This window comes from Lynx canadensis, chromosome A2 (assembly GCF_007474595.2).
Source record: "Lynx canadensis isolate LIC74 chromosome A2, mLynCan4.pri.v2, whole genome shotgun sequence".
Lineage (NCBI taxonomy): Eukaryota > Metazoa > Chordata > Mammalia > Carnivora > Felidae > Lynx > Lynx canadensis.
Window position 1 is genome coordinate 54,759,631 of NC_044304.2, and position 17,344 is coordinate 54,776,974.

The 17,344-nt window shown below is 48.2% G+C and overlaps 1 protein-coding gene across 2 annotated transcripts in view; it reads right to left on the bottom strand.

The window, feature by feature from the left end:
* Positions 1–17,344, bottom strand: part of FGD5 (FYVE, RhoGEF and PH domain containing 5) — a 120,959-nt gene that overhangs the window by 59,324 nt on the left and 44,291 nt on the right. For both annotated transcript variants that reach the window (XM_030307468.1, XM_030307467.1), the window contains exon 3: positions 8,704–8,836. In XM_030307468.1, the coding sequence (XP_030163328.1) occupies positions 8,704–8,836 (133 nt within the window). The remainder of the gene's footprint in view (positions 1–8,703; positions 8,837–17,344) is intronic.

Sequence of the window (17,344 nt, forward strand, 5' to 3'; positions counted from 1 at the left end):
CTCCTTTCTACTTAATTATGTCCTACTCTCCTTTGTGAAGCACTAAGGCCTCACCTCTTCTTGGAAACCTCCTTGATTGCCCTGACTCTTAAGACCTGGGACACTTAACGCTGTTTAGAGTTTAGTGCACACAGCTGAGGACACTGGGGCTGCCCCACAACTGTGCTATCTCACAGCCAGCCGTTGTTTTTATATCACGAGATATAACATTCACAAAAGAGCATAAAACATAAAAATGTAAGGTTTTTTATGTCAATAGCTTTCTCATTCCCCAACTTGGCTGTGTGTGTCCCATGGTCAGACACCCCGCTGTCTTCTTTCCTGGCACCTCGAGGGCTGAGGGCCCTGCGGGGGCTCCATACAGAATGGGTGGCTGATGTACACAGGCCAGAGCTCAAACTTCAGTGAGCAGACATACTGCTGGGGATCTGGTAAACATGCAGATCCAGATGCGGTCAGTCCGGCGGGTGTGGGGGGTGGTGCCTGGGTGCTGCAGGTCTGTATGTCCACCTCTGGGCAGCAGGGCTGCAGACTAGGTATATGGAGCAGCTGCCATGAAGCCAGGAAGGAGAAAGCGAGGGTGAGTGTGATGGTGGCCCCAATCCCACGCTGGGGCCAGGGGTGTATCTAGGACATGGCAGAGAGGAAAATCAGCCACAGAACAAGCTCTCTTAGGGCCGGGGCACCCTAATGCCTCATACCCAGCCTGCTGGCTCCTCACAGCCCTCAAGGCCTCCAGGACTCTCTGAACAAGGGGCGTGGGACACAGGGCTGCCCTGGCCACCTCCAGACCTCTTAGCCCCTATTCTGAGAGTCTGTCCTTCATCCTCCTCTGCTCACACTGCCTCCAGATGTCTCTTGTGTTACTCTGCTGAACCGCTGCACCCTCTGCATGGTTACCAGGGAGCTGGTGAGAAGCCGGGTTGGCTCCCAGCTTTGCCCCTCACTGTGCGAAGTAAATTATACAGGACCAAACAAGTGTTTTCATTTTTTTAAAGTTCTTAAAAGCTTATTTATTTTGAGACAGAGAGTGAGAGCGCCATTTTGAGAGTGACAGTGATAAGCGGGAGGAAGGGCAGAGGAGGAGAGAGAATTCCAAGCACGCTCCACACTCTCAGAGCCCAGTGAGGGGCTCGAACTCACAGACCATGATGAGATCATGACCTCAGCCAAAACCAACCAAGAGTTGGACACTCAACCGACTGAGCCACCCAGGCGCCCCAAGTGTCTTCATTTTACTGTCATGCATCTAAGTTTGTTTTCCTTACTTGACTGCAGAAACGGAGTCAAATCTATTATTTATTTATTAGTTTCACTTGAGAATATTTACTGAGTACTATTTTACATCCCAGGCAGTAAGGACACAAATGTGAATAGGAGAAGTGTGGTCCTGCACTTCTGGAGCTATTCTTACAGGGAAAGGCATATGGCATGCATGTAAACAGAAAAAGAAAGACAATCACAGCTTGAAGTAAGTATAAGGAAGGAAGCAGATAGGAATGCTGCAATGGAGCGCTTAAGGATGAGCAGAGGAGGCCTCTTTGAGGAGGTGACATTTAATCTGAAACCCTGAGCCAACTGTGCAAAGGGCAGGAAGAGTGCTTCAGGAGGAGGAAACTGCAAGCACAAAGGCCCTGAGGTGGGTGAAGAACGGACAGAACCTGTTTTGGAATCCTTTATGATGCCCGTCCAAAGACCTTGGAGTTTGTTGAATTTCATCTGATCTGTGATTAACACATGACAATAGAAGATGAAATGCCGGAGATTTCCAAATTTTCAAATCTGGTGCCAACAACCAGAATGGCAAACACAAGAGGAGAAGCTGGCTGAGGGGATGGGAAGATGCCGGGTTCAGTTTGGGATGCGCTGAGTTCGAGGTATGGTAGACCCTCCTTATCTTTGGGGGATATGTCTCAAGATTCCTAGTGGATGCCTGACACCACAGATAGTGCTGAACCCCGCACAGGCACATCTTGGAGACACTGTGGGTTTTTCCAGACCATTATAATAAAGCACATACCGCAGTAAAGCGAGTCAAATAAATTATTTGCTTTCCCAGTGCATAAAAGTTACGTTTCCATTACACTGTATTCTATTAAGTGTGCGACAGCATTACACCTAGAAAACAATGTACATACCTTAATTAAAAATACTTTATTGTTGGGGCGCCTGGGTGGCTCAGTCAGTTGAGCCTCCGACTTTGGCTCAGGTCATGATCTCACAGTTGGAGAGGTAGAGCCCCACATCTGGCTCTGTGCTGACAACACGGAGCCTGGAGCCTGCTTCCGATTCTGTCACTCCCTCTCTCTCTCTGCCCCTCCCCAACTCATACTCTCTCTTTGTCTCTCAAAAAATAAATAAACGTTTAAAAAATACTTTATTGCTACAAAATGCTGAGCCATAACCACTGATCATGGATCACCATAATATAATAATGATGAAAAGTTCGACATCGAAACACTGTGAGAATGACCAAAATGTGACACAGAGACACTGAAGGGAGTAAATGCTGTTGGAAACGTGGTGTCGACAGACTTGATCCAGGCAGCGTTGCCACAAACCTTCAATTTGTAAAGAATGTAGTATCTGCGAAGTGCAACCAAGTGCACAATAAAACAAGGTATGCCTGTATGCACTGTTTTCTCCTAGACATACATACCTATGATAAAGTTTAATTTATAAATTGGGCACAGTAAGGGATTAACAATAACTAGTAATAAAATAGGACAATTACAACAATACATTGCAAGAAAAATTCTGTGAGGGGCTCCTGGGTGGCTCAGTCAGTTGGGCGTCCGACTTCGGCTCAGGTCATGATCTCACCGCTTGTGAGTTCGAGCCCCAGGTCGGGCTCTGTGCTGACAGCTCAGAGCCTGCCTGCTTCTGATTCTATGTCTCCCTCCCTCTCTCTGCCCCTCTCCTGCTCACACTCTCTTTCTCTCAAAAATAAACAAATGTTAAAAAAAATTAAAAAAAAAAGAAAGAAAAGTTATGTGAATGTGGTCTTTCTCTCAAAATACCTTAGAGTACTCTACTCAGCCTGGTTCCTGTGATGATGCGAGATGATAAAACGCACATGTGGTGACATGAAGTAACATAAATGATGTCGACACTGCGACGTGTTAGGCTACTACTGGCCTTCTGCATATATGTCAGGAGGAGGACCCCTTGCTTCCAGATCACAGTTGATCACGGGTAACTGGAACTATAGGGAGCAAAACCCCAAATAAGGGAGGACGACAGTATCTGTGGGGCTTTCGGAGGCTGGAGTGTGGGCCACGGAGAGAGGTCAGACCAGCAGCTCAGCTCTGGGAACGCCAGCTGAGGAGGGCTGGCCGCTGGCCTGGAATGGGCTGCCTGGGCAGAACACAGATGAGAGACAGGGGTGGAGGAGCTCGGGCCTTGGGAAAAGAAAGGTCTCGTGTGGAGGCAGAGACAGAGTTGGACAGTGGAAAGCAAGGGAAGAGGGAGCTCCCAAGGTGAGAGACCACCAGAGCTGAGGCTCAGGGTCTGGGTGGACAGCGTGGAGGCCTGGCTCATGGAGGCGGGGAGGGCAGTGCAGGGCGGATGACAGCAGTAAGGGAGGTAGGGGAGTGGGGAAGACTGAATACGTCTGTGGGCTGAGGGAAATCCTTAAGAATGTCTGCAGCCCATCTCCCTCTCCTATGCTCCTGTCTACTGACCTAGTCTTCTAGCCCTCGAGGCTCAGTCCCGCTTTTCTGCCTCTGCACTGCTGTCTTCCACTCAGAACGCTCTGTCCCTGGACCCTCCCATTTCTTGCTGGCTCACTCTATTCAGCTCCCTGGTTTCTTCCTCATCCTAAAGACCTCTAAGAAACCAGAACTCTCCTGCACTGCTGGTGGGAATGTAAAATGGGACAGCCATGGTGGAAAATGGGATGGCAATTCCTCAAAAAATTAGAGACATGATTCTCGTATGATCTAACAACTCTCCTTCTGGGGACACGCGGGAAAGAACTGGAAGCAACGTCTCAAAGAGACATCTGTACATCATGTTCATAGTAGTATTATTCACAATAGTCAAAAAGTGGAAGCAGCCCAAACACCCACTGATGGATAAACTGACAAGCTGTGATATGTACATACAAGTGGAATATTATTCGGCCTTAAAAAAGGAAGGAGACTGGAACACAGGCTACAACATGGATGTACCTTGAGGACACGGTGCTCAGTGAAATTAGTCACAAAAGGACAAATACTGTATGATCCCACTTACATGAGGTCCCCGGAATAGTCAAAATCAGAGAAGCAGAGAGCAGCATGGGAGGTGCCAGGGGTTGGGGAAGGGGCTGGGGAGTTAGCATTTAATGGGGACAAAGTTCCAGTTTGGGGAGATGAAGAGTTCTGTGGATTGATGGTGGGGATGGTTGTACTTAATGCCACCAGACTGTACATGTAAAATGGTTAAGATGGTGAATTTTATGTTATGTGTATTTTAACACAATTTTTTTAATTGGAAAAAAAAAGCTTTCTCTAGCCTCACTGCCTCAATTTCCCCCCTCACCCCGCCCTTGGCACCCAGCTCCCACCTGCCAGGTTTGTTGTGTTTCTTTGATGGCACAGCGCTTTCACTGCCTAAACCCACCGCAGGGGCCTTCTGATTGTTCATCTCCTTCTCTAGGGGAGCTTCTATTCTTGAAGCCAGGCAGGGAGGCACCCAGTCTGTCTTGTGGCTGCTGTATCTTTAGCCTTTGGAAGGATGCCTGGCACATAGCAGGTGCTCAGTAAGTACTTAGTAAATACATTTCTGCTGAAGAGGAGGGACGGGGAGAAATGGAGTGAGGATACAGAGACAAGAGATGCAGACGGGAGGTAGTTCATGCTTGTGATGAGATGAGGATGTTTTCTGGGAAGGAGAGCAGGCTGCAGCCTGAGGAAGCTGCTGCAGGATTAGGAGGGCTTCCTGGGGACTAGAAGGAGTGAGAACAGGCCATGGAGCCAAGGTGTGGGGCTGCACAATGGGTTGACAAGACTCTGGCACGGAGAAACCACATGGCAGAATTTAACCCAGGTGGGGACTGGCCCAGTGGAAATAACCAGAGTTCAAGGAGATGATCAGATAGAGGTGACAGGTGAGAGGCCTGGGGGCACGAGGCCAGCAAGGAGGCCCAGGCCAGGCCACATGGACCGTGGGCACAGCCAGGGAGGGTGTCACAGCAGGGCAGGCCTGTTCCAGAGGACAGGGCAAACTTCTGCCTGGGCTCAGGGGTGGACCTGTCAGGGAAACACAGGGACGACAGGACTCAGGTGAGGGAGGAGGAGGTGGAGGGAGGAGGTGGCTCAGAGAGGCCACCAACTCCTGGGCTCACCTCTGGGGAGCTGGTATTTCGCTTGAAAAGTCTCGGTTAGTCTGAAAATCAGGCTTGCTGTCAGGGAGGAGTGATATGCCAGGTTGCCTTTGTCTCCTTTCACATTAGATCTATTTTTATGTCTTTCTTGCTTTCCCTTTTCTGCCCCCTCTTCCCTTCAACCCATACCCCTTGAATGTCCGTGAGTGGGAGAGAGGGCAAAGTCAGACAGGTGGGTGGACGGCTGGGCTCGGCCTCCTGTCCTGCTCCAGAAGGCTCTCCACTCCTGATGTGGCCACCTCAAAGCATCTGGAAGAGTGGAGCTCACCCCCTTTTGTTTATTTTTACATAACCCATATCAAACTCTAGGAAGGGTGGGGCTCACCCCAAACATACCTCCTGTGGCCCCAGGGAAGCAATTCCCGGGGCGGGGGGGGGGGGTTCACTCACACCTTCCCTAGGTCTGCTCCTCTGAGGTGGCTGGAGATGGCAAATCTGGCTCTTTTTCCCCCCTTGATGTGATGGAGGCCTTTGCCTTTTGGGGAAGTAGAACTTTCAGTGGAAGACAAAAAGATGACAGCAAACGCTGCCTCTCTCCACCCCCCCCCCCCCCCACCAAAACCAGGAAAGATTGCACCCTCTAGAAATGCCCCTTCACATCCACTGAGGGCTGCCGGGAGGTTGAGTACTGCAACAGCCTCCTAGGGGTCACTATGGCTGCAGGTACAAAGATTGAAAATGCCCCTCTGTGACCTACCAATCTCTTTCTGGGATCTATGCTAGAGAAAAGCACGTACACAAGGAGGTGTGTGAACAAGTGCACTGCAAAGCTGTTAGTAGAGCATAAAAATTAGAAACACTATAAACGTCCCTCAGCAGTGGGATGGCCAAATAAAGGATAGCATATCCATAAATGGGAATACCATGCAGCAGTAAAATAAATAAATAAATAAATAAATAAATAAATAAATAAATAAATAAATAAAATGCTGTAGCAATGTGTGAAAATCTTATAAGATAGGTGTGTGTGAATGCAACCAAGTTAGGCCAGGTTTCTTACAGTTTGACATGACTCAACCTATCAGAACAACTCCACAAACAATACCATCCACTTTCCACTCATAACAAACAACGTATGTAAGGGAATACAAGGGAGAGGTTCTGGAAAGACACACACCAAAGTGTGCACCACAGCTGGAGGAGGAGATGCAGGTAGTCCCAGAGGAACATTTAACAGAGAATTGGGGGACTGTGGGGGGAACCATCACTAGGTGGGGGGCCCCCTGAGGTACAGAAAGTCGCACAGGGGGTGCCCTACTGCTTTGTCAGCCCTTCAACTCTTCCTGGCCTGGTACCCAGACCCAAATCCCAGTGTCAGAGTGGGGACCAAATCCCAAAGAGCAACCGTTTTTCTGCTTCCAGGTTCCACAATCCCTGATCCGGATGCTCAGAAAAGCGCAGAAAAGCCATAATCATCTTTAAATAGCACTACTGGGGCACCTGGATGGCTTAGTCATTAGGCATGTGACTTTGGCTCAGGTCATGATCTCACTGTTCATGAGTTCCAGTCAAGTCCTGCTTCAGGTGAGCCCTGCTTCTCTCTTTCTCTTTCTCTCTGCACCCCCTGCTCCCCACCCCTCCTGGGATTCTCTCTCTCTGCCCTTCACTCACTCTCTCGCATAAATAGATAGATAGATATCTAGATATCTAGATATCTAGATATCTAGATATCTAGATAGATAGATAGATAGATAGATAGATAGATGATAGGTAGGTAGATAGCTCCACTAACTTAAAGCTCCCTCCCTTGCCCTCAAGGAGCCAACAGTTCCTTCTGGGGAGAAGGGAAGAAGTGGAGAGGTAAGAGAAGGCTTTCAGGGCTGTAGGGGAAACAAACAAACAAACAAACAAACACTGGGCTTGTAACTTTTAAATCCAACCCCTTCAATCGCTGGCAGAGTGGCCTTGGGCAAGTTACTTAATCTTTGTGTCCTCTGTTACACAGGGGGGGTGATGGCACTGATGGTGAATTTGTAGAAAGGAGTGAAAGAAGCCTGGAGTGCAGCAGACAGTGCACTCTACCCAGAGAGGGGGAGGAAGGGTCAGAAGCCAAAGCAGGAAGGACTGAGGAAGAGCCAGGTGGGAAAACCCCCTTCAACACTCCCACAGCCCTGGGAAGGTAACTTGATGAAAACCCTGAGCAGAGAGATAAATGAGGTGTTAGAAGAAATCAACGAGATGAAAACAAAATGAAGTCATGACCATTTATACACAAGGCTTGGTAAGCGCCAGGCACTCTGGGGGGCACTTCCACGGGAGCAGTCTTTAGTCAACGTGATACACCTACCCTGGCTGTGGGAGGAGAGGTTGACAAAGACAGGGACACAGGCACGGGGCAAGGTGTCTGAAGGAGGCTTGTCAGGCAGGAGGTGGTGCTCCTCAGCCTCCCCAGCTACGCCTCTGCAGACAAGCGGGGCCCGGGGGATGCAGTGGGGGAAATGTCAAGCTGGCCTCAACCTTCCTCGCCTGTCTCCCTGCAGCTGGGTGGGTGTCTCTCTTGGTCTGAATTCCCAGCCCCCAGCACCGTGTGGTACTTCCTGGATGGCATGGAATAACAGCCGTGTGACCCCGGACAAGTTCTTCACGTCTCTGTTTCTGCAAATAAAAAACACGGGAAGCAAACCCTAGCTCCCAGAAGCGCTGTGTGGAAGGACTGACATCATGCCAGCGAATGGAAGTGAAGCACAGGACCCGAGCACCCTGTGGCGAGCACATATAATTACCACCAGCCACCAATGCCCAATGCCCACTAAGAGGTCTGGACCTCCACTCTGACTTGGTTCTTGTCCCAGGCAGGGCCTCAACTCACCGTCTGTGTCCAGACAAGCAAGAGCCCTTCTCTCAGCCCCATCCCCTCAAAGCACCACTGCAGAGTACGGGAAACCAGCTTTCAGTCCCAAACTGTCTTCAGTTAAGGAAACTCACACACTTCCCTTAACTCATCCTCAAGATTCCCACTTCACAGCGAGGAAACTGAGGCCCAGAGGCCTGAGGTCATTAGAATCCAGGTCTGTCTTGATTCCAATCATGCAGCTCTATTTCACTTCATTCACAAGGGCTCTTGGAACCCCAAAATTCCTCAGACCCAAGAAGCCCGTAGGAGCTGTCACCCTGGCATCACCAATGCAGAACCCCATGTCTGCCACATGTCTTAAAGCTGCAGCCCCAGCTGCGCAGTGACTCTTCCTCTGTATCCAACTTGGGGCCAGCGACTTGCAAACAGCTCCCTTCTCACCAAGAGGGGGTGCAGTGTATGCTTCACCGTACTTTCTCAGCCTTCACATCTCTGATCCCCCACAACCCATCTGCCCCTCGTCCAGGGCAGGGCGCCCTACCTTGTGGGTGAGGCTGGGGTCTCTTGGAGCACTGTCCTCCTCCTCTGAGCTTCCCTGCTCTTCATCCGATGAGAGGTCCTCTTTGGGGGCCGCTGCCGAGATGGGACAGACCTTATAGGGCTCTGTGTAGGCGCTGGGGTCAGAGCACAGGAGAGAGAGGGTTAGAGTTCCCTGTCCAGCACAGGCAAAGTGAACACACCCGAGGCCCTAGTAATGCCACAAGCCATTAACAAGTGCTCTGGGTGCAAAGCTCCATGCCTGCCCTCCATGGGGACCCAGAACTGAATAAGACACAGGCACAAACCTCTCTACCTGCTCCCACTCCAGCCATCCTGGCCTCCTTGGAGTTCCCTGAATATGCCACACTCTTTTGCTACCTAAGTGCCTCTACACATGATGTCTGAGATAGACTTGTCTCTCTGTTAGATACAAGGCAGGCTGAAGGAGGATACAAATAATTACTATGATGTCAAGAGATGTTAATCTGATTGGACCGGCAGTCTGGACAGGCATGGTCAGGCAGCAGGGGCCATTCCCAAGGTGGTCATGTCCTCTGGGCCTGAATAAGTGATGCAGTACAGTTTGGGATGTGTATTGTGGACTCTGGTCCCTGTGTTGCCATCAGCTAGATCATGAACAGCACACAAGTCAGTTTCCACCTAGGGGGATAATGATTCCTATTTCATTTTCTTGGCTGATGCTATGAGGATCAATGCTTAGAAAACTTACACCAGTGAGATTAACAATCTCATATATACATAACTATGACTATTACATAGGCATTGCCATTGATTAAATACATTTATTCAATAAATGTTTTTGATTGCCTGCTTTATGCCAGGCACAGAGCTAGGCAGTGAGTAAAACAGTGGTAAATAAAGCAGATATGGTCTCTGTCTCAAAAAAGGAACAATGAATATACGATCATAAATTATAAGTGAAGGGAGAAGAAGGAGGTGCTTTCATAGGGAGTAACAAGGGGGAACTGTTTAGATATGTCAGGGAGGGCTGCTCTGAGTCTGTAAGAGAAAAAGGAGCTCTGTGAGAGCACAGGGAAGTTTCCAGGAGAAGCAGCATGTGTAAAGGCACTGAGGCAGCAAAGAGCTTGGCCTGTCACAAACCAACCTGGAGTAGAAGAACCCTCCTTTCTCTGACTTTGAAACTATCTCCACAGAGGAGGCTCTAACCCCATTACAACCACCTCCTTGCTCTGCTCCCTGCTCTGGGCCTCCCTCTCCACCCAGCAGAGTGATTGCTGTACAACATTGGGCCATGTCCATCTCCTACTTGAAAACTTTCAATGGCTCTTTCCTGCCACTGGCAATGAGGTCCCAGAAAACTTCTCAAGAATTTTCTCCTCATACTCAAAATCCAGGTTATTTGGTCTTGTTAAATTCTTATCAAATCTTTATTTCTGCTCTCTGGGAATGCCACAATGAGGTGCTAGAATGATCAATGGATGGATGGATGAATGAATTGGGAGAGAAGAGGAAGCATCCACTTGCTGGAGTGGCTGGGCCAAGGCTAGCCCATGCTTCATGTGGTCAGGGACACTGTTCCTACCTCTCGTCCAGGCAGGGAGAAGCATGGCCAGGGTAGGGGACACCAGGACAAGAGAAACTGAGCCTTAGGCTACGGTACAACTAGGGGCCATCTTTGGAGCTCTTTCTCCACTACTGCAGGAACCAGAACCAGGGATACCTGGAGCCTAAGCAACAAGGGGCTCTGTCAAGAGCAAGACAGGCATCCCTTGGTCCACACTGGAGCCATGAAGCCAGATAGATCAGAGACAAGGTGGCCTGTTCCTGCCTGGGCTTTTGCTGACATAATGTGTGTGTGGCACCATCTGTAGCTGTGTCCTTGTGTACAGATGCACAAACTAAGTCCTGACTGGGGCTGAGTCATAACTTACTCTACTGTCCCACTGGCTACTCTTATGGTCAGACCTCTTTCTTCTTTTTTCAGAATTGACTTTGTTGTCCTCTTCTTTCAAACTAATGGAGCAAACAATGGATTTTGCAACAAGTCCTAGTCTGCCAAGGTGTAAAAAGGCACGTGAGCACCTCCCTTCCTAAGACCACCCTACACCTTCTTCACTGCCCCTTCCCACACCACCAGAGGCCACCGGGAGTCAGAGGAACACCACACTTGCTTTAGAGACCACAGAACCTCCTTCAGGAAAGTGACTGCATGGGCCAGTCTCCTAGAGCCCTGGCTCCCTTTCCCTGACCCCAGAGCCTCCTGTGTCAATTTGCACCCTCAGACAAGGAATGGAGCCTTGCACCCCTATAAGAGGATAGCCACATTAGGCCCCAGCAGGAGCCCATTATGTTCTGTGGAGGATAACCAGTAGTGATGAGGGATGGAGCAGTTACCCAGTTAAATGTGTCCCTGAACCGTACTTCCTCATGCACTGTGAAGGAGGAAAGGATTCTCAGCCACGCCTCCCACGGATGAAGGGTGCCATCATGGTCCCAGGCAGCAAGTTGGAAATCTCAGCATCTCCTCACATAGCCAGCCACTATTTGAACACGACACCTCTCCTGGAATTTACCTTTAGTCTTCCCCAACTCCACTGGCATCTCTGTCATAGCTCTGTGGACCAAGCATCTCCTGCCTGGACGCCAGTGACCACTGCTTTCCTACCCTCTCCCATTCCACCCTGGCTGGCTTCAATCTTCCCTACCCAGCAGCCAGAGGGGCCTCTTCAAAACCCAATCTGATCATGTCACCCTCTCGCTCGAATTGTTCAGGCTGTCGGGCAAGGCTCTGCTCAATTTGGGATGTAAAAAAAGTGGGTGTCCTTGGGGCTTAATGCTGCCATGAAGTCTTCCCAACATTGGATACTACCTCAGGCCAAGCAGAGGGTTGGATTCCACAGGACAGAGCCATGAGTGACGCTGGGGAGACAGCCATGCAAGTCAAACCCCCAGAGAGAGGGAGAGACTGACTCAAGGTCACATGGCAAATCTAGGCCAATACACATTGCCTCCGAGGATGCCTGTCCCTACGCTTGATCCCATTTTAGAGATATGACAACAGAGGCCTAGTTGGGTTTCCATAGTGCACTGATGTACGGAGCTGGGCCTCAGATTATCAGGGTGAAAGGGGGCTTTGTTTTTGTTGTCTGTGCTATTCTTTTATTTTCTGTTTGAGAGGTGGTAGCATGCAGAGATTAGAACTCATACTCTTGAGTCAGACTGCCTGTGTTCAAATTCCATCTTGGCCCCGTAGTGGCTGTTGTATAACTTCACCAAGCCTCAGGGTTGCCTAATTCACTGAGCTGCCTGGAGGATTCAATGAGTTACATAATGTAAAACAATTAGAACCATGCCCAACACATAATAACTTACTAAACGGGAGCTCTCTCCATTACCAGCTCAGCTCTAGCTGCATACAGTTATTCTATGATTTACCTACTGTTGTCTTTAAGTCAACTCATTTTTAACATTTACTAACACTCTGACCTCATCTCAAGTGATAACACCCATGAAATGACAGTGTGCATTCCTCTAATCTTTTCTTTTCTTCTTTTTTTTAATGTTGATTTACTTTTTTTTTTTTTTAATTTTTTTTTCAACATTTATTTATTTTTGGGACAGAGAGAGACAGAGCATGAACGGGGGAGGGGCAGAGAGAGAGGGAGACACAGAATCGGAAACAGGCTCCAGGCTCTGAGCCATCAGCCCAGAGCCCGACGCGGGGCTCGAACTCCCGGACCGCGAGATCGTGACCTGGCTGAAGTCGGACGCTTAACCGACTGCGCCACCCAGGCGCCCCTGTTGATTTACTTTTGAGAGAGAAAGAGAAAGAGAGACAGAGTATAAGCGGGAGAGGGACAGAGAGAGAGGGAGACACAGAATCCGAAGCAGACTCCAGGGTCTGAGGTGTCAACACAGAGCCTGATGCAGGGCTCGAACCCACGAACTGTGAGATCATGACCTGAGCTGAAGCTGAATGCTTAACTTAACTGACTGAGCCACCCATGCACCCCTCCTCTTTTTCCTAAAAAAAAAAAAAAAAAAAAAAAAAAATTTTTTTAAAGAGAGAGAGCACGCACATGGGTAGGGGCAGAGGGAGAGAAAATCCCAGCAGGCTCCAAGCCCAGGGCGGAGCCTGACACAGGGGGCTCCATCCCATGATCCCGGGATCATGACCTGAGCTGAAATGAACTGAAATCAAGAGTAGGACACTCAGCTGACTGAGCCACCTCTAACTTTAAAATAAACCATACAATTATTAATCTATAACAGTTTGATTAACATTATGTTGCTCACCATCAGAGACCCACAGGCCTCACATTGATAAACACAGTTACCTTTGACCCATCAACCATCCAACTGTAACCAACCTCAAGCTTTGGCTGGAAATGTGGCCCATGATCTTTTATTCTACTTCTTCTTCTGACTTCTGTTTTCAAGAAAGATCTAGAACAGAAGTCAGGAGACAAAGGTTTGGGTTCTATAATGGTATTTCTGGCTTGTTTATTTCACTGTCTCATTTAGGGATTGTGAGCGCAATGAATGGAGATGAACTGCCATTAAAAATATACTTTCACAACATAAAAGAACAAGTATAATCCAATGCCTTTGCAGATTTAATGAAAGTTGTAGTGACAGACCTGATCTTGGACAGAAGTCATTCATTTAATAAGCAAATAAAAATATTCCAAGACCACAAGTGTCAACACAGCTGCCCCTACAGACCCTTCATATTTGCTACCAGGCTGATCTTCAAATACAGGGAAGAAAACAGCTCTGAGAAATGTTTCGACAACTTACACTCAAATGCTCCACCAGGCTCTAGGAGAACTTGTGTCCTGTGTGAGTAACCAGTTCTTTCCTTGGGGAAACAGATTGGGAACCCTGACACATCTCATTCATTTCCCCGGTCTGTCAACATAAACTCGAGAGATGGGTCCTTTGCATAGAAGGGAACACTGCAAGTCTCTGTATTTTTAGTTGCATGGTTCCTGTCTTTTTGGTTTTTCAGTCATTCAAAAAAAATCTATTAAGAATCCTCTGTGTTTCAGACTCTGAACTGTAGGTACTGGTAGGACAGTGGTGAACAGACATTGCCTTTGTTCTATGGAAAATGTCCATTATAACTGAGATGTTGTCTCCAGATAGCTTATTTGACCATAACAATATATTACATATGAGAAAGCCTTCTAACCCACCACCCACTCATCTATATACTTTTTCATCTACTCACCCATTCACCTATCCATCCCTCCACCCACCCATCCGTCTATCCAACTACCTACCCACTTAGCCATCCATCCATGTGTCCATTTTTCCACCCGCCCATCTGGCCATCCTTCTATCCAGCTATCCAATCATCCCTTACTCACTTACTCAACATACAGGGATTAGCATGTACTTCAAGGAGCTAACACAGGGAGGACTCAAAGATGACTAAAGTACTATCTCTGGCCTATATCTAGTTAAGAGGGTGAGCTCAGAAGTCAGGCTGCTTGGTTTAAATCCCAGCTCTATCACTTCAAACAAGCTACTTAACCTTTCCATGCCTCAGCTTTTCGCGTGTTTGTTTTTAAATCTGTAAATCAAGGGAGATGACACATGCCCGGAAAAATCAGCAAAAGGGCCAGGCAGTCAGGACTGTAAGTTTAGAGACCAAGTGGCCTGGAACTTTGGCATCAGATAAGAGGAGAGTCACTGTGTGACTTTAGGCAAGTCACCCAATCTCTCTGTTTCCCATCTGTGATGTGGGGATGAGTATGTAGGTTCATGTGGGATGAAATGAGAACATAATGGAGAAAGTGGTCACTGCCTGGCACGCAGTAGGTCCTTTCTGGCCAGCCTGCAAAAGGGCCAAGTTCTAAACCCCCAGACTAGTCTCCACAGAGCTGTGTCCTCCCTCTGAGTCGACTTGTGTTTTAAAGGGAACATAAATTAAAGCTGCCCAGAGCTCATTACCTTAAATGACCCTCCAAATGAGCACAGTCCTTTCCAGCAGCCTAGAGTCGTAAAAGGACATGTGCATCCACGTGGGGGGACGAACAGTTTGTAACCCAGCCCAGGGCTGCCCATTAAATCCCATTCTATGTGACAGTCGCCGGGAACCATAACCCTAAGCACAGCCAAAATGGCCTAATAACTCATAAAAAAGGAACGCTGGCCTCACTGGGAATCGGTCAGTGGGCACTCTGGCCCCAAACTCCATCTTTGTTGGTGCAATGATATGTGTGAAGGAGGCCAGACTGCAGACGTAACAGCCTTTGGCTCCTGTGACATAGGCTGGGACCTTTCTGAAGTTCGCCAGCTCAGCCAGGAGGGGCAGGGGGCTTCAGGGTTGCTCTCTGGGAGCTGGAAAGTTGGAGACGGAGGAGACAGGATGACTACCCTAATTAGCAGAGCAGCTGGAATAGCTTGGAAGTGGAGGGAGAGGAGGGCTGGCTGCACAACCAGGGATTTCCAAACCCTCAGACATTCAATCCTGCCCCCTGCCTACTCTCTACACCCTCTCACCCCCAGGCACCTTCACAGTTCATTCAAACAATCCCTCTAGACCTTCCCCAGGTGCTACTTTCTGCTCTGAGACTTCCTTGTCACTCAGAACTGACCCCTCCCATGTCCCCCTTCCTCAAAGGGACACTGAGACTTCCACAGACACAGGCATCATCTGCACTATAACTGGGAACCTTCGACTGAATATGGTGGAAATGGCTTAAGATGGGGGTCAGAGCCCCAGGGGTCCTGGATTCACCACTAACCCAATGCATGATCTGGGCTACACGACTGTCAAGGTGGGCCTCAGTTTTCACACCTGTAAAATGGAGGTGGAGAACAAAACACCCAGGCATGTGAAGTGTGCTGAGACCAGACCGTGTGCACCCCACAGCCTGAAAGCAGCTGCCTGCCTGTCTCCTCACTCCTGGAGTGAATCTCTGCTTTGTTCCCTCTTGGAGGGAATGCATCTTACACCCAGGGTCAGCCAAGGGATAGCGCTTGTAATGGTTCCCAGAAACATGATTGAAGGAGAGGCTTTTTAAAAAATTCAATTTCCATTTTTCACTAAGTAAAAACAGAAGTACATCCTTGCTCTCTGTCCTATGACATCCCCACCCCTCTTCTTGAAACACAGCATCAATGGTTTTATAGGAATTTGTTTTCTTGTTATAATAACTTTATTGAGATATAATTCACATATCATAAAATTTACCCTTTTAAGTAAGTGTATAATTCAGTGCTTTTTAGTGTATCCACAGAGTCTTGCAACCATCATCACTACTTAATTTTAGAACATTTTCATCAACCTCAAAAGAAACCTTGTACCACTAGGACTGCCCCCTAATTCTAGGCAACCACTAAATTTACTTTTTGTTTCTATGGATTTACCTTTTTCTGGACATTTCATATAAACGGAATCCTACAATATTTGTCCTTTTGTTTATGGCTCCTTTAGTACAATGTTTTCAAGGTTCATCCGTGCTTTAGCATGTATCAGTATTTCATTCCTTTTTATGGCCAAGTAATATTCCACTGTAAGTCTATACCACATTCTGTTTATCCCCTCACCTGTAGATACACATTTAGATTGCTTCCACTTTTGGGCTATTATGAATAGTGCCTCTGTGAACACTCTGGTAAAAGTTTTTTGCATGGACATATGTTTTCATTTCTCTTGAAAAAAGAAATATGTGTGTGTGTGTGTGTGTGTGTGTGTGTGTGTGTGTGTGTGTGTAGAACGGCTAGGTCATATGGCAACTCTGTGTTTAAGATTTTGAGGAACTGCTGGACTGTTTTTGGCCGCACCATTTCACATTTCCACTGCAATGATGAGGGTTCCAATTTCTCAACATCCTCATCAATATTTGTTATTGTCTGTCTTTTTAATTGGGTTTGAAGCAGTTTTATAGGGATTTTCAAAAAATTTTGTTCTTGATTCTAGTTCACCTCCTCCTGCTCCAAACAAACATCTCTTTTTCCCCCTAGGCAAAGGGGAACATAGCCATACCTATGAAGGCGCTCTTTTTAGATAACTTTCAGAAGTCCAGGGGAGCAACATTAATACTTGTGGAAGACAAGCAGAAGCCTCATAAAATGATAGACTAATATAAAGAGGTAACATATGAGAGAAAAATCATAAGCCAGAGCCCCAAACTCACCAGAGCAATTGTCTCTCAGGTTCTGGTGTTGGGAAACAATCACTAACCCTCCTGCAACTTGGGGTGCCAGTCAAGACAGCAGAGGAAGAGTCCTGGCCCATAGCAGCAGCCACACGGCTGGGCCACAGGCCGGGCCTCGCTCTGACCACTGACCCTCGCATGTCAGCCACCTTTGGGGCCCCAGCAAAGGACAATGTTAAAGGACACATTTCACCTCCTGAGGGCAGTTCTGCCACTTGTCAGCCCAATGACCCCAGGCCAGTCACTTAACCTGGCCAGCTCCCTCCTTTGTAAAATGAAGATGGTAACAGCCCTCACCTTCCCAGAGTCTAGAAGATGATGTCTGTGAATGAGGTGGGTGAACTGCTCAGCGCAGTGCCTTTGCTACAATCAGTCTGAGCTAAAGGCCAGGGCTGAATTAATCAGGCAGAGCTCCTCAATGTGGTACAGACCTGAGTTCCAGCCCCACCTCTGCCACCAGCTTGCTGTGTGACCCTGGGTGGGCCCTTT